Source organism: Scyliorhinus torazame, chromosome 5, assembly GCF_047496885.1.
Source record: "Scyliorhinus torazame isolate Kashiwa2021f chromosome 5, sScyTor2.1, whole genome shotgun sequence".
NCBI lineage: Eukaryota > Metazoa > Chordata > Chondrichthyes > Carcharhiniformes > Scyliorhinidae > Scyliorhinus > Scyliorhinus torazame.
Window position 1 is genome coordinate 112,206,526 of NC_092711.1, and position 18,315 is coordinate 112,224,840.

General features: G+C 49.0%; 1 gene segment (V, D, J or C); it reads left to right on the forward strand.

The window, feature by feature from the left end:
- Positions 1-1,005: 1,005 nt before the first annotated feature.
- LOC140417869 (T cell receptor alpha variable 38-2/delta variable 8-like) lies at positions 1,006-1,526 on the forward strand. The segment is given in 2 exon segments: positions 1,006-1,051; positions 1,204-1,526. Coding segments are annotated over 2 exon segments (369 nt in total).
- Positions 1,527-18,315: the final 16,789 nt, after the last annotated feature.

Sequence of the window (18,315 nt, forward strand, 5' to 3'; positions counted from 1 at the left end):
ACTTGAGACTGTTTTCGGTAGAGAGAAGAAGGTTAAGAGGTGACTTAACTGAGGCATACAAGATAATCAGAGGATTAGATAGGGTGAACAGTGAGAGCCTTTTTCCTCGGATGGTGACGTCTAGCACGAAGAGACATAGCTTTAAATTGAGGGGAGATACATATAGGACAGATGTCAGAGGTAGATTATTTACTTAGAGAGTAGTAGGGGCGTGGAATGCCCTGCCTGCAACAGTAGTGGACTCGCCAACACTAAGGGCATTCAAATGGTCATTGGATAGGCATATAGATGATAAGGGAATAGTGTAGATGGGCTTTAGAGAGGTTTCACAGGTCGGCGCAACATCGAGGGCCGAAGGGCCTGTACTGCGCTGTTATGTTCTATGTTCATTCACTGAGCGATTCAATCAGACACGTTTCTCGGCGGTGCTCTTGCACATTAAGTACTAGATTATACTCATCAGTACAGTTTAACAGATTGATGGGAATTTACACAGACTCATACAATTAATAGAGGTTTACCTCCATCAGCCGGGTTAATTTCATCCAGGCCAATGGAGAACAAACATTGGCAAGTTTGTTTATCCTTCTGCTCTTTTGATGCTCGACATTGACAGGCAGACTATTTGCAGATCCAGTGACGCAGTGTCTAGTGTCAGAAGCCGTGTTTAAAGGGGCCTCGGTTGCTTTATGTCCCTCCCGCACGATTTTTTTTCTCAGTGGCTGGAGCAGTGAGCAGGTGCAGGATGGTCACAGTCTTCTGCAGATTTATCCCTTCCTATTTCCGCTCCGGGTGCAGCTGAGAGTTACCACACACTCAATATTGAGACTGCGATATCCCCGCCCACAGCTTTCGGTTGCTGCCCTCGCTCTGGCCCAATTGTGTCATTGGAGAAACTGCTGGCTCTGCCATTGGTCGATAAGCAGTGCTGTGGGACGGGGATCTGTATTTCTGCCTCTGACAGAGGATTCCTCTCACTGCAGAGTTCCAGACTCAGGAAGGATCATGGGGAACCGGCTCACTCAGATGCTCATCATTATCTCACTTCTCAGTAAGTATTTCCTTCCCAGTAAAACTCCATTCTCCTCCTGGCTGCTGTAACCCCGATGTTATTGTTGGTAAAAATAATAGTGATGGTGAAGATTAAGTTGATCAATTTGGGATTGATACTGATTGTTGTTCTTAATCTATTTTTTATGTCAGATTGGAGCCACCAGGATACAGTGGAGCAGCCGGATGCAGAAATAAAGATTGAAGAGGAAAGTAATGTCACACTAACCTGCAACTTGAAGACAAGCACTGCTAACCCGTATGTGTACTGGTACAGTCAGAGTCCCGGGAAGTCTCCACATTACATGCTTCGTGTTCTAGGAAAGAACCTTTACAGACACCCTGACATCACCGATCGCGTTTCAGCAACCTTAAACAAAACTGCGAAACTTAGCGAGCTAATGATAGGCAACATGCTGATGCCTGATAGCGCACTGTATCTCTGTGCCTTGCAGCCCACACTGCTACAGATATAGCGGGTCCCGTACGAAAACCCAATAGTCAGAGTCCCAGTTAGTGCTCAGCAAAGAAACAATAATCCAGCCTCCACAGTGAGAGTTACAGTCGGGGACCATTAGAAACTGGCAACAAATCGCACCCTACTTCACAATATTCCAGATGTGATCCCACGCATACCCTCAATAATTGAAGCATAACCTCCATGTTTTTGTGATGAATTCATTCACCTCACAATAAATAACAATATCCTCATTATTTGCTGCACCTGGAAACTGACGTTTGTGATTCACGCACTCGGACACCCAGATCCCTCCGAATCTCAGTCCACTGCAATTCCTCAGATAATGAGCTTCTCTGTGTGGCTGCTTCGCAAAATTTACAATTTAATATTTTCCACATTATATTCTGTTTGCCAGACATGTGTCCATTCAATTATCCTGTCCATGCCCTTTTATAGGCCCCTAAGGTCCTCTTCAACATTTACTTTCCTACATCTCTCTCTGGTGAGCAGATTTAGCAACTATACCGTCCAAGTCATTTATCTAAATTGTAAACGTTCGAAGCCCAGCACTAACCACATCCTGACAAACTAAAAAAAAAAACAGTTTGATGTTCATTGTGGATTGCAGGAAAAGGTTACAGAATTACAGATCCCGGATTCCTGCTGAGGCAATAACAAACTGGGAAAGACCTCCACGATCACAGGGCAGAAAATGTGTATCAGACTTTGAACAAGCTGTTATCGGGACGGCAGCTCGCAGCGTTACCGCCAGTTCTTTGTCGATATTTTATGTTAATAACAGGAAATAATTTGGGACCACCTCGCCCTCTGGCGCGTTTCCCAGTGGGAGGAATTTACATGGTTAGAACTGTGGAAAGGGTGTAGATTTACGTATGGAGCAATATCCAATAGCAGTTCTTCAAAAGCCGTTTTTCAAGCCATGACATGTCGAATTATCAAGGAAGATTGAATGATGTTAAAACAAAGGCCGTTTTACATTATTTCTGAGTCGCTTCATTTATGATTTTACCTGATCCTTCACTCTGTGCATCACACCCGTTATTTCTCACTTTTTTTCATTTCTCTTTTCATTGTTTCAGAACGTGCGTATCTTTACGTATCTTTACGTATTCTTCTTTCACTCATTCCGGTTTGCATGTTAACGCTTCCCCTTCGACTGTATTTCCAATTCTCTTCATGTTTCACCCTCTTTAAATCTTCCCCTTCTCGCTACGTTTTGCTCTCATTCCCCCTTTCCATGGAATTCCACATCCCGCCTTATGAAATGCCGATATTTCAGACACAGCAAAGCGGCTTGGTAAGACGGTGCAGGTTTTTGTATGGGGTCTCCCTCTGTTAGTTACACTGTGGCTCACAGCGCAGAGATAGGTGGCAGAGTCTGTAACTCGCGCGGCTCTCACAGTCAGGATACTGAGCTTATTGTTTCCAGCGATTGAAGCTGTAATCCTCCCGTGTTGGTCGGTTCCTCTTGTGGCCATCACCAGATGCTGGGGTGACTGGTTCGGGTACTGTCTGTACCAGTTTACGAGGTTAAAAGCTATACTGCTGGTGCAGTTCATGGACACGTTACCCGCTTCACTAACAACCATCCACCCAGGGAGCTGCAGCATCGCAGCTTCTCCGCTCACCTCCGTGCAGATCAGAATGAAACACAGCAAAATGCCAGTGTGAACCCGAAGCATTATCAGTTCACACGCAATACCGAGCTCGGCTCAGAACCAGGAGATGAATACTATATTCTGAAAAATTAACGGGGTGCCAAACACTTACTTCGGGTTCACTCAGTGACGTGTTTCTGTTGAACTAACTAAATGAGCTGAGCATTCCTTCAGGTTTAACCACCCATTCTCCACGTTTCACACTGACACCAGCTCGCACTGAGAGCACACACCTGACCTCCCACGTTAAATACTTTCCATACATCACACTGCTCTCTGGCGGTGTATATCGGTATGTGCACGGTGCAATTATTCACTTGAACTGCCGGCAAGTTGCATAGTAACGAATGAGAACATATATTCCCTCCTTCCTGTTATAGCTACTTTCTTGCGGGAGAGACTAAATCTCACCTTCATGTCTGCTGTCCAAGGATTGCGGTGCCTTTTGCTCACTCACTCTTCCTGCAGCGTTGTTGCACACTCCTCACTCACTCTTCCTGCAAATCTGACCACTCGGTTTGACAAGAAGAAGGTCCTGATGAAGGTCCTTATATCATGTTCTAATTTGAACCCGTCAAATGCGAACTCGTCTATCTATCGGACATTTGTAACAGTAATAGCAACAGTGAGAACACATGATAATAAATAACTTTTTTTAAATTTCAAGTTTCATATCAGTGTTAAAATAATGTTTCTGTTTACGCACTGGCTCCCTCCATCACATTTTCTTCACTATATATATTCACCCAGTCTCTCACTGCCCTCTGGTGGCAGCGACAATCATTACAATGTGCGCTTCAAAATACCTGTCCCATTTCTGGAACGTAAGGCCATAAGACATTGGAGCAGAATGAGGCCATTTGGCCCATCAGGATTGCTCCGCCGGTCAATCACAGCTGATGTGTTTCTCATCCCCATTCTCCTGCCTTCTCCGTATAACCCTGATACCCTTATTAATCAAGAACCGATCTATCGCTCTCTGGTGTGGGGCAGCTGAGGCGCAGCGAGGTAAGAAGCACGTATTTCTTGCGGCACTACCTGCCGGAAGGGAAGTGTTTAAAGGGACAATTAAAAAGGTAAGTGGGGCAGGCAAGGCGGGGGTATCGGACGGGGGGGGGGTACAATGGGGTGGGGGGCCGCGGTGATCGGGGGGGGGGTACAATGGGGTGGGGGCACGGTGATCGAACAGCAAGCGAGGGGGTCTGCTCAGACCGGGCGTGTGTCGGATCACAAGGTGGGGTCGGGTCAAACCAGAGGGCCTCCGAAGGAACAAAGAAGAGGGTATGGGAGGCGCAGAAGGAGTGTCGGAGCGGAGGGAGGAGGGTCAGATTGGACTGGATTTGGGGGGGGGTGGGGGGGTGTCAGTCATTTGGCCCATCCAGTCTGCACCGACCCTCTGAAAGGGCACTCTACCTCGGCCCACTCCCCAGCCCTAAACCCTGCAACCCCACTTAACCTGCACATCCTTGGACATTAACGGACAATTTTTGCATGGCTACTCCACTTATCCTGCACATCTATGTTGCTGACGGTGTAGCCTCTGGGATGGCCACGTCCCGATTACAAAATGGACACTTGCAAAGACTGCAGGGAAAATTGGACAATGTTAAGAAACAAGCAGGTGCAAGCTCTGTCTGTTGATTAGAACCTTAAACTCTCAGACAGGACAGAAACTACCAAGCAATCTACATACTAATGAGCCATCTCCGGGGGCAAAATGGAAACATTTAGACACACAATGTTAAGGCAGGCTCCCCGGCGTCAGAAGAGGCTAAGACAAAGCAGACTAACAGTCACCAGGACACGCCCAGCGATCAGGGAACCACCCACCTATTGGAGGAAAATCGATACGACTGATTGAGAAAGACCCAATTAGTTGAGGTCAAGTTCAAGGCCCGCCCAGCGGACTTCCGGGTGCGGGCGGACTTCCGGGTGCGGCTATGCAGAGCTACGTCGCATATTCGGTAGCTCCCGCTTGGAACGGACTTTTGGGCTCTTTTACAGGGCCCTCACGACATTGGTTTGACATTTCCCGGTGTGGCAGGAAGACTGCAACATTCCCCTGACAGTGTCGCCCAGGAACTTTATGTCTTTTGGTTACCAGACCCGGCAGAAACAGTAAAAGATTTGGCTGCAACAGGATAAACAGGGCCTCTTCCAGCATGCAGGCGGGGGAAGGGCAAGCTCAAAGCTGCAAACTGACCTGAGGGCCTTTATCAAAGTTGAATTCTAACAGCAGAGGGAACAACTGTGAAAAGATCTCACCAAGGCCGCTGAACATAGAACATAGAACATAGAACATAGAAAATACAGCACAGAACAGGCCCTTCGGCCCACGATGTTGTGCCGAACCTTTGTCCTAGATTAATCATAGATTATCATTGAATTTACAGTGCAGAAGGAGGCCATTCGGCCCTTTGAGTCTGCACCGGCTCTTGGAAAGAGCACCCTACCCAAACTCAACGCCTTCACCCAACACCAAGGGCAATTTGGACATTAAGGGCAATTTATCATTGGCCAATTCACCTAACCCGCACATCTTTGGATTGTGGGAGGAAACCGGAGCACCCGGAGGAAACCCACGCAGACATGGGGAGGACGTGCAGACTCCGCACAGTCAGTGACCCAAGCCGGAATAGGACCTGGGACCCTGGAGCTGTGAAGCAATTGTGCTATCCACAATGCTACCGTGCTGCCCTTGAGAACAAATAAATCTACACTATATCATTTAACCGTAATCCAAGTACCTATCCAATAGCTGCTTGAAGGTCCCTAATGTTTCCGACTCCACTACTTCCACACGCACTGCATTCCATGCCCCCACTACTCTCTGGGTAAAGAACCTACCTCTGATATCCCTCCTATATCTTCCACCTTTCACCTTAAATTTATGTCCCCTTGTAATGGTTTGTTCCACCCGGGGAAAAAGTCTCTGACTGTCTCCTCTATCTATTCCCCTGATCATCTTATAAACCTCTATCAAGTCGCCCCTCATCCTTCTCCGTTCTAATGAGAAAAGGCCTAGCACCCTCAACCTTTCCTCGTAAGACCTACTCTCCATTCCAGGCAACATCCTGGTAAATCTTCTTTACACCTTTTCCAAAGATTCCACATCCTTCCTAAAATGAGGCGACCAGAACTGTACACAGTACTCCAAATGTGGCCTTACCAAAGTTTTGTACAGCTGCATCATCACCTCACGGCTCTTAAATTCAATCCCTCTGTTAATGAACGCGAGCACACCATAGGCCTTCTTCACAGCTCTATCCACTTGAGTGGCAACTTTCAAAGATGTATGAACATAGACCCCAAGATCTCTCTGCTTCTCCACATTGCCAAGAACTCTACCGTTAACCCTGTATTCCGCATTCATATTTGTCCTTCCAAAATGGACAACCTTTTGAAGAAGAAGGTTGGCCGAGGAGCTGAAGAAGCGGGGACGAGTCTTCCGGGGGCGGCCATGGAGGAGTAGGTCGCGCATTCGGCAGCTCCCGTCTGGAATGGACACTGAGACCTTTTTCAGGAGTTTCCACAGACATTTTGGGGTAGATTGGTGAAGCGAATACTGCCAAAAGGATTCCCTCGCGAGACTTCCGGTTGCGGCTATGCGGAGCTAAGTCGCACATTCGGCGGCTCCCGCAAAAACGGACTTTTGGGCTCTTTTCTGGCCCCCAAGGGCACTTTTTCGACGTTTCCCGGTGTGGGAAGGAGTTAATAATAGCTCCCCGTCAATATATGGCTTTAACTAGGAGCGGGATGACAGAAAAGGTGGTGCTGGACCCGAAGAAGGGAGGGAAGAAGGACAAAATGGCGGCGGGCGGAGACCAGGCAGCGTGGAGGCAGTGGGCGGAGGAGCAACAGGAGGGTATCCAGCACTGCCTCAGAGAGATTAAAACGGACCTGCTAGTGCAGATGAAGGCTTCTATTGATAAGCTGCTGGAGCCACAGACGGCCCGGGGGGTGGCGATTCGAGAGGCACAACAAAAGGTCTCTGACAATGAGGACGAGATCTTAGTCCTGGCGGTAAAGGTGGAGGCGCACGAGGCGCTCCACAAGAAATGGCAGGAGCGGTTCGAGGAGATGGAGAATCGGTCGAGGCGGAAGAATCTGCGGATTCTGGGCCTCCCGGAGGGGCTGGAGGGGCCGGACATGGGGGCCTATGTGGTCACCATGTTAAACTCGCTGATGGGAGCGGGGTCCTTCCAGGGTCCCCTGGAGCTGGAAAGGGCCCATAGAGTGTTGGCAAGGAGGCCCAAGGCTAACGAGCCTCCGCGGGCAGTGCTGGTGCGGTTCGATCGGTTCGTCGATCGGTAGTGTGTGCTCAGGTGGGCCAAGAAGGAGAGGAGAAGCAGGTGGGAGAATGCAGAGGTTCGGATATATCAGGACTGGAGTGCGGAGGTGGCGAAGAGGAGGGCCGGGTACAATCGAGCGAAGGCGGTGCTGCACAGGAAGGGGGTGAGGTTTGGCATGTTGCACCCGGCGCGACTGTGGGTTACCTACAAGGACAGGCACCATTATTTTGAGTCTCCGGAGGAGGCGTGGGCCTTTGTTCAGGCCGAGAAGCTGGACACAGACTGAGGGTCGGGATGGACGATTGGGGACTGTGGTGGATATGTTATGCCTATTTTTGGTTCGGGGGGGGGGGGGGGGTGCTCTGCATTGTTTTGGGTCTCTTTTTCTCTGTGTTTTTCTCTTTCGGGTTGGGGAGGGTGGATGGGGTGGGTTGGGCACTGTTTTGGTTGGTGGCGGGGCCTGGTAGGTGGAGAGCGTGGGATTTTTTTCCCGTGCTGAAGACTGGGGGGGGGGGGGGGGACCGGGGCGGGGAAGCGAGGATTGTCTCCCGCGCTTAGAACAGAGGGGTAGAGCCTGTGAATGAGGAGCGGGAGAGGAGGGTGTGCCACACAATAGGAGGAGTCGAAGGGGAGGTGGGAATGGCTGGGGTCAGCAGGAGTCAGCTGACTTGCGGAAGTACAATGGGGGGAGTAAACCAGCTAGCATGGGTCCTAGCCGGGGGGGGGGGGAATCGAGTTGCTGCTGCTAAGATCAAGGAGGAGCTGGAGCGAGTGGGGTGGGTCGAGACGGGGGTATGCCGCTGTGGGGAACGGGCCGGGTGTGGGGTGCGGGTGCGTGGCTGGCCGAGGAGGGGTCACGGCTAGTCGGCGGGGGAGCGGGGCTGGTAGCCCCCTGATCCGGCTGCTAACCTGGAATGTAAGGGGACTGAATGGGCCGGTTAAGCGGGCCCGCGTGTTCACGCACCTGAAGGGGCTCAAGGCGGATGTGGTTATGCTCCAGGAGACACACCTGAAGGTGGCAGACCAGGTAAGACTGAGGAAAGGGTGGGTAGGTCAGGTGTTTCACTCGGGGCTTGATGCCAAAAATCGAGGGGTGGCGATCTTGATGGGAAAGAAGGTGTTATTCGAGGCGTCGAGCATTGTGACAGATAATGGCGGTAGGTACACAATGGTAAGTGGTAAGTTGCCGGGAGAGAGGGTGGTACTGGTCAATGTGTATGCTCCGAACTGGGACGATGTGGGTTTTATGCGGCGTATGTTGGGTCAGATCCCAGACTTGGAAGTGGGGGCCTGATAATGGGGGGAGACTTTAACACGGTGTTGGATCCTGCACTGGATCGCTCCAGGTCTAGGACGGGTAGGAAGCCGGCGGCGGCTAGAGTGTTGAGGGGATTCATGGACCAAATGGGAGGGGTGGACCCTTGGAGATTTGCAAGGCCGGGGGCTAGGGAATTTTCATTCTTCTCACATGTCCATAAGGCTTATTCTCGAATCGACTTTTTCATTTTGAGTAGGGCGCTGATAGCGAGAGTAGAGGATACCGAGTATTCGGCAATAGCCATTTCGGACCACGCCCCGCATTGGGTGGACTTGGAGATGGGGGAGGAGAGGGACCAGCGCCCGCTGTGGCACTTGGAGGTGGGGCTGTTGGCGGACGAGGAGGTGAGCGAGCGGGTCCGAGGAAGTATAGAGAGGTACTTGGAGACCAACGACAATGGGGAGGTCCGAGTGGGGATGGTATGGGAGGCACTGAAGGCGGTGGTGAGGGGAGAGCTGATCTCCATCAGGGCCCACAAGGAGCGGAGGGAGCGGGGGGGGGGGGGGGGGAGAGGGAGAGGCTGGTGGGGGAAATGGTGAGGGTAGACAGGAGGTATGTGGAAGAACCTGAGGAAGGATTGTTGAGGAAGAGACGCAGCCTCCAGGCCGAATTCGACCTGGTGACCACCAGGAAGGCGGAGGTGCAGTGGAGGAAGGCCCAGGGGGTGGTCTACGAGTATGGGGAAAAGGCAAGCCGGATGCTAGCTTCGGAAGCGGGACGCAGCTAGGGAGATCGGGGGAGTTAAGGACAGGGGAGTGAGCATGGTGCGGAGTGGGGCTGGTATCAGTGGGGTCTTCATGGACTTCTACGAGGAATTGTACGATCCGAGCCCCCACGGGAGGAGGGAGTGATGGGCCGTTTCCTGGACCAATTGAGGTTTCCAAAGGTGGAAGAGGGACTGGTGGCGGGACTGGGGGCCCCGATTGGGCTGGAGGAGCTGATCAAAGGGATAGGAAGCATGCAGGCGGGGAAGGCACCGGGGCCAGACGGTTCCCCGGTCGAGTTCTATAAATAATATATGGACCTGTTGGGCCCGCTGTTAGTTAGGACCTTCAATGAGGCAAGGGGGGGGGGCTTTACCCCCGACGATGTCCCGGGCACTGATCTCCTTGATCCTGAAGCGGGACAAGGATCCCCTGCAATGTGGGTCTTACAGACCGATTTCCTTGCTAAATGTAGATGCCAAGGTGCTGGCGAAGGTCTTAGCCACGAGGATTGAGGATTGTGTGCCGCAGATCATCCATGAAGACCAGACGGGGTTTCTGACGGGGAGACAGTTGAACGCGAATGTGCGGAGGCTTTTGAATGTTATCATGATGCCGGCGAGGGAGGGGGAGGCGGAGATAGTGGTGGCGATGGACGCTGAGAAAGCCTTCGATAGGGTAGAGTGGGGGTACCTGTGGGAGGTGCTGAAGAGGTTCGGGTTTGGGGAGGGGTTTGTCAGGTGGGTTAGGCTGTTGTATGAGGTCCCGATGGCCACAAATAGGAGGAGGTCCGAGTACTTTCAGTTGCACCGAGGAATGAGACAGGGGTGTCCCCTGTCCCCCCTGTTCTTCGCACTGGCGATTGAACCCCTGGCTATGGCACTGAGAGAGTCGAGGAACTGGAGGGGGTTGGTGCGGGGTGGGGAGGAGCATAGGGTGTCGCTTTATGCGGACGACCTGCTGCTGTATGTGGTGGACCCGGTGGGAGGAATGCCAGAGGTAATGAGGATCCTTAGGGAATTCGGGGACTTTTTGGGGTACAAGCTCAATATGGGGAAGAGCGAGCAATTCGTAGTTCAGCTAGGGGACCAGGAGAGGGGGATTGGCGAGCTCCCACTAAAAAGGGCGGAGAGGAGCTTCAGGTATTTGGGGGTCCAGGTGGCCAGGAGCTGGGGGGCCCTGCATATGCTTAACTTTACAAGGCTGGTGGAGCAAATGGAGGTGGAGTTCAAGAGGTGGGACGCATTGCCGCTGTCCCTGGCGGGTAGGGTGCAGTCAATCAAAATGACGGTGCTCCCGAGGATTTTGTTCCTGGTCCAGTGCCTCCCCGTGTTTATCCCGAAGGCTTTTGTCAGGCGCGTTAACAGGAGTATAATGGGGTTTCTGTGGGCGCGAGGGACTCTGAGGGTGAGAAGGGTGTTCCTGGAGCAGAGTAGAGATAGGGGGGGGCTGGCGCTGCCCAACCTCTGTGGGTACTACTGGGCCGCCAATGCGACAATGGTGCGCAAGTGGGTGATGGAGGGGGCTGCATGGAAGAGGCTGGAGATGGCGTCCCGTGTGGGTACGAGTCTGGGGGCACTGGCAACGGCGCCGCTGCCGTTCCCTCCAAGGAGGTATACCACGAGCCCGATGGTGGTGGCGGGGGTGTGGGGGGGTGGGGGGGGGGTTTACTTTATTTTTGTTTATGTTATTTACACTGGAGGGTCTGAGGGGGTGTATACACCTGTTGTCTTAAGTCGGGGTGTTAATGTTAATTTATTATTTAGGCACGGGGTGGAGGGGTTTGGGGGGTTGCTTTTTCAGATTGTATTTTGTACTTAACCCTGTTGGGTTCTTTTTTCTTTCTCATTTTGTTGTTGATATTTTATGAAAACCTTTAATAAAAATTATTTTAAAAATAAAAGTTCAAGGCCCGCCCAAAAGCGCACGGAGCCCTTTTCAGTATAAAAGATATTCCCCAAGGGAGAATCTTCCTTCTTTGGCTTTGGCTCTCAGCGAAGAGAGAGACGAGCCTAGCAGCTGCACCAGACCAAGTAAGTCCCATGTCAATGCACGCTACGAGATAGACGCTCCTAGTGGCTACACTGTAAACAACTCAACCCATCAGCCTCAGAACCGAGCAACGGCCATTGTTCCTCTCACTGACTGGGCACCCGAAGCTAAGTATAGGCTTTAGTAATAGTGGTAGCCTAGTTTGTAGAGTTTATGCATGAGTTGATTTGACTGTGTGTAAATAAATGAGCATTGCTTTTGAACATACTAACTGGTATATCGTGTCATTGGTCAGTATTCGGTTCTGAACCTTGTGGCGGTGTCGAAAGATACCTGGCGACTGTTGAGCAAACATAATTAAACAAAGCCAAATTAAGAGCCAAACAAAGACAGCAACAACGGCTCAGTATATCATCATATTCGCAAGGCCTAATGTTCATGCAAAATACAGAGTTCTCATCCAAACACCCATTGTTTACAACAATGCCCACCAAATTCATTAGAATTTCATTTGTTCCAGCTCTGGACGAAACAACTGCCCACCTCACATTATAAATAAGCCTATTCCTGTCAACCTATTTAGCATGGAGATGAACAAATTCACTTTGTGGCTTTCGATCTGCGCCATCAGGATGAATTGGAGTCCAATGAGCTGTGAGAAGATTTGTTGAATTGAAGAGAAAAGGAGCTTACAGGCAATTGGATGTGACTCGATGACGTTGTGAGCAATGTACCAATCAGCAGGCACTCGGATGTGACTCATCCTCTTCTCAACTCTTGACGAAAACAATTTCAGCCTCAACCAGTTCTGCTGAAAGCTGCCACGATCTCTCTGCAAACATGTCGCCTGTTACTTTGTATTTATTCCTCACAGCGGTCTCGCTTTTAACCGGTAAGTTCACAAGTTGCTCAACTCTTTATGTCACAGCTTTTCTACACATGACATTCCGTCAGGCAGTTCGCTCAATACAAGGGGGTGGTGTGGGTGGTCGGACAAATAGATTGACCCCAACTTCGAAAGGGCATCCGAATTTCTCTGGTCCCAGCACGGAACACTGCTGGAAGTCGGCACATTTCCCGAGGGGATGAGAGCGGAAGAGTTGGGCTGAGATTGAAGCTCCACTGCTGCCAGTGAATGACATTGACAAACAGCAGACTGTCAAACACACAGACCGTTAGGACTTTGCGCTTCCAGTTACAGTGACTGAAGGTGAGGACCGGATCTCGTTAGAAAGAACGGAATCTTTGTGTTAGAAGATTTATTTAATCCGTCCAAACATTTTCCCGTTGCAACCACTAAGCTGTGGAAAATATATTTCTATTGTCTTGTCTGATCATTCTCTGAGGTTATTATTCAGGATGATGGGACGAATCTGCGGTATAGACTCAGTGAATTCGCATTGTTTAATTTATAATCACTCTTGGTTCTTACAGGACATTGTCGAGGAGATTCCGTTTCACAGATACCGGCTTCAGTCACAGTTAATGAAGGAGATGATGTTCAGTTGTTCTGTAATTATACAGCTACAAGCACGAGCAATCCTTACCTATTCTGGTACCGTCAGTATCCCAGCGGATCCATGGAGTACCTGCTTCAGATTAGTAAATTCACCGGGAACACCGAGAGATCTCCAGGGGACCGTATTTCAGCGGAGCTCAATGATACAATCCGCACCGTCCGGCTGAGCGTGACTAATACAGAGCTGACAGACTCCGCGGTGTATTACTGCGCGCTGAGACCCACAGAGACACAGAGCTGGGCTGAACGTGTACAAAAACTGTCACTACTCAGCATAACAGAGCGTTAGGCACACACTGTGATCAGCGGCGAGTCTGAAATGGAGCCTGAAATCCAGGTGATATCTCAACTTTTCAATTCTAACATACACTTTTAGCACTAATAAATTTATTGCCAAAATAAAGCAATGGAAGGGGGCAGTTTGGAGAATGAAATTAGAATATTTATAGAGCTTCAGGTTCCAAAGTGTTTCACCGTCACTGTTATAATAAAATGTAGAAAACCCAGCAGCCAATGGAACTCAGCATATCATCCCATACAGTAATATTTAACCGTCTCGCTGTTACTGTAATTGTGATTGGTGGATGGATATTGGACAGGGCGTCGCTCCTGCTCTTTTTTTGGAAATGGTGGCCATGCGGTGTAAATACCTCCATTGGTATGTGTTTCACTGTGTCTGCTTCGCACAGAGATACATTCCGGAGGAAGGCAGTGTCCTCAATTTAACATTTCATCCAGAGGCCAGGAACTCTGAGAGTGCAGCATTCCCTGAGGAATGCACCGTCTCCTCGGAAAATTCCAGGATTGTTGTTCCTGACGGACTGCCCGTGTCCTGTTGAGGGGAAAGAACCTCTGAACAGGCTGGAGACAGAATCCTGGAAAATCCCAGGAGGTGGTGACCACTTATTTATCCAATCCGGGAAAAGGAGATTGGAATAAAGAATAGGAAATTAATAACAAATTAATGATCCCCATGGGAAAAGGAGGAGAATTAATTTAACCCCTGGAGTAAAATATGACTTGGCAAGCGAAAGTAAGACTTTTACTGATGTCGCCCCTGTTACCCACTCCGGATGGCCGAAAGCATTTTCAAACCTCAGGAAGTTCATTTCCACTGCAGTCGGTGTCGTGATGTCGGAGTTATTATTAACACAGAGGGCTTTGGGAATGTTTAATTCTTGAGCAAAGGGATTTGAGAGTCTAGGCATTTCCCTGGTTACCATTTCGCAAATAGTAACCAGAACATTCTGTAACGACTTGGTGGACATCCCTTTCTCTTTCTCTTTCTCTCTGATATATTGAGGAATCACATTGATTAGAAACCTGCTAAATCTTAGTCAGACCACCCAGTGATATTGGAATACAACTATTTATTATGTTCACTGTCTCAGTCTCCACTGCCACCCTTCACACCCTCCAGGTACCACCATCGCTGGTTGACCACGGGCTTCCATTAGACTGACCCATGATTATGTTTGAGTGCAGTGGTTTCAATTGCCTCCTGCAGTTTGGTTGACGAGAAAACTCTCCAGCTCTTACGACCTGTCAGTGAGCATAATGGAAGAGTTTACAAGCTGATCATCAGTCGGTTTAACCAGGCTACGAACCAGAAAGTCCTGAAGTGGGACTGGATTTCAGAGCCTCAGGCCCAGAAACGTGCTCTGTGCGAGAGCTTCTGTAAGTCATACATACGTTCTTGCCCTAAATACATGAAATGGCACGAATCATAGATATTTCCTGTGCTCCTCAGCTGTCAGTTGTAACGGCGGTGAACTGACGCCTCTGTAAGTTTTGAACACAGATAAAGTACTAGCGCGCCATCCAGTGGAGTGTTGTCTGTGAAACATCGATTCTAAATTTATCCTCGAATATGGCGGGATTTTTATTGTGACAGCTTATTACGGGTTTTATTACTTTGATTATTTTATCACCGCATCTGATAGATTTTTCATTGCATTACCGGATCCGCTCTGTGTCTCACTGTGTCTGCTTCACACAGAGATACATTCCGGAGTCCTGGATCGCGCTGCCATCCATAGATATGGTATTGGACTTCTTTGTTCTGTTAAAGGACAGGGTGTAGTTCATTTCAGCCCGATCCCCTGCCCGAGACACCTCCTGCTCAGGGTGGGAGCACTGATCCTCACACTGAACGGCTACGATAAAAAAAAGAATCACGCATAAACCACACGGCATGAAGAGATTGTTAAAACAATGCATCAGATAAGAAAATGAACTCACCCAACATCAGCAGCATCAGAGTTCCAGCTGGAAACAGCTCTTTCCTGGGGTTTCTGGTCATGATGATGATGGTGGACAAAAGGCGGATGAATCCGGGTCTGATTTCCAGACTGGGACTTGCTGCCGAGTCCGGGACTGAATGCTGTGCGGGTGAGGAGAGGAGAGAGCTTTACATTCTCCCCCTGAATGTGAGACTGATGGGCCATATTGTCACCGATTGGACTATTATGGGATGTCGTTATCTGCCGTTACTCACGGTGCCACTGTGCGATTTGTTGTTTCTCAATTCATGGACCACGCGAATCGTCACTGATTCCAACCCTCTCTGCTTCCTGTGTGTAACAGCAGGTTAACATGATTCATATAGTCAGTGCTCTGTTGTCTTTATAACAGAACAGAACCGTTCGTTATCTTCGAATCATAGAGTTTGACAGTCCAAAAAGAGGACATTCGCTCAGTACATATGTACTGTCTCGCATAAAGAGTTATCCACTGATTAATCATGATTGTTTCCATGCATTTCATCATTTTAAAATTTCTATTTACTGGTCAGATATTTCTTCCTTAAGCTGATTGATAGATTCTGTTCCCGGCCCTGTTTCTCGTGCACTTGCTCCAGTTGCTGAAGTCTCTGCTCAGGATTATTGTCGCTTCACCTTTCCCAATCCCTCCCACACTGTCTGTGAAGTTAATACCAAACGAAAGAAGAGTCACAGAACCGATCCACGTGTTTGAACAGCATTTCCATCAGTGATCTGTACATATTTATGTGTATCTGTTCGAATATCTGCAACGCTGTTGATAAAACCGGGATCCTTTACCTCTTTCACGTCATCAGCAACGTGTCAAATTTCTGCATCGAACCCTGAATGCTTTCTCCTCTTTGACTCATTCAAATTATATTTACTTCTTAGTTCCTTCCTCGTTCTATCTACTTTATGTGTGTATATGATATAAACAGACACAACATTTATGGTTGTACTTTAGATCATCAGCTCTGTTGTTTGGTGGTTATTTAATGCAGGAAAAGATCTGCTGGAGCAGACATACAGATTCCTGCACCATTGCATTGTTTACAGAACCAATGATAGGAAGAGGCCAGACGCAGCGATGTCTCCACCAGCACAATCGGTTCAGATCGAGGGCAGCAAACGGAAGCTGTGCGGTGGACACCGCAGTCTCTAAACTGAGCAAACTGTGCGGCGGTTACCAGCTGCCGTCACAAGTGCTGGGGCGGAAATAGCGACCACCCCGGAAGTCTGTGACCACCCTGCACCTGCTCGCTGCTCAAGTGACTGAGAACAAAGTGTGGGAGTGATATGAACGGCCCTGAACCATAGAGATTTAGGGAACGGAATGAGGGTTCAGTTTTCCTGTGTCTATTTGAAAACGCTGTCCCAATCGACTTTCACACCCCACATTACCCATGCTGCTTTCCCTTCACAATTCTCTTTTGAAAGTTGCCGTTGAATCTTCTTCCTTCGTCATTTCATGCGTGGAATTACGGACGGTACCATATCGTAACGTAATAAATAAAATATCTGCTGCTTTTGGAAACAATTAGTTGTGTTCTATACAACCCAAAATACATAATTTTAGAACATCGTTTGAGTGTCGCTTCTACTTTCTTTGTTAAAAACAATGAAGGCAAGCATCTCTAGCCTTGTGCAAAGATGTGCCTCATGCCTCCTATTCTGTTATACAACCCGCACTTTCTCCGACGCCTTAACAATAAAGAACAAAGAACAATACAGCACAAAAACGGACCCTTCGGCCCTCCAAGCCTGTGCCGGTCATGATACCAACCTTTGTTCCTACTTTGTCCTGCACAGGTTTTGGACAGAGCCGGTCAGCAAAGAATTCAACAGGTTTCGCGTCACATTTAGAATCATCTGACATAAACATCAACAGCACTATAAGCTGAGTGTAAAAAGCTCCAATTTGCGTTTCTGGGAAACATTCGTACCTTGTGTGTTTCCGTGCACGCGGAATTCATTCAATGGCCACATTCTAACAGCAATGAGATAAATCCGGCAGCAGAGGGCGCCATGTTCAAGCAGGGGCGTGATGACGTCATGCGACGGAACTGTCAAAGCCGATAGGTTTGGGAGACGAGGTGATGTCATAATGGGTTTGGTAGCCTGGGTGATGTCGCAATGGGCCTGGTCCCCTGCAGTGTGTGGGTGGAACAATGAACTGAACAGAACCTGGGTTCCCTCTCTCCTCTCAATCTCTGCCTCATCCCATTCCCATTCTCTCACAGAGATTCAGCCAGACATGTTTCGGCTAATACTGGCGGCGCTGTTGGGCGGTAAGTACTGGATAATGTTCACCATGCCTGATTAGCTGATAATAGATTGTAATAATTAATGATCAGAAATGTCTATCTGATGGGTAGAGTAGAGCTTCCACAAACTCACACATTTGCAAACAAATTTAGGTAACTTATGTTTAAACTCTTGATATTTAATTCCGCCACTATCGCAGGCTTACAATGCGCAGATCCAGTAACTCAGTCACCGATGACAAAACCCGGGGCAGAAGGGGATTCGGTGCAGTTGCATTGTCAATATTCAGACTCGGACACTCGCTACGCCCAATGGTATCAGCAGCAAGCGGCACAGCCATCAATCTGGATTATTCGCAATGTAATAACTCTGAAGAAAGATGCAGTTTCAGACGATATCTGGCACTGCTGACAAGTCTGAACAGAACGGTTACCTCAATATAAGGGCCCTCAGTATGGAGGACGGGGCGGTCTATTACTGTGCAATGAGGCACAGCCTTGGATATAACATAACGCCCCGTAGAAAAACCTCAGCGAGTATTTACTGGACAGCCAAACTTTATTTAGTGTCATTGCTTGCGGGAATAATTTCACGAAAGCAGTCAGGTCTATCTATTGCAGTTATATTGCTGTCTCTGTTCTTGTACAAGTCAACACAGAGACAGTTTGGTAAATCATAAGGCTCATCTCCATGCGGCGATTTCTACAGTAAATTTAAACTTGGAAGACCCACGTACTAGCAGAGGTAGTGAAAACTATCTGATGTGGAGCTA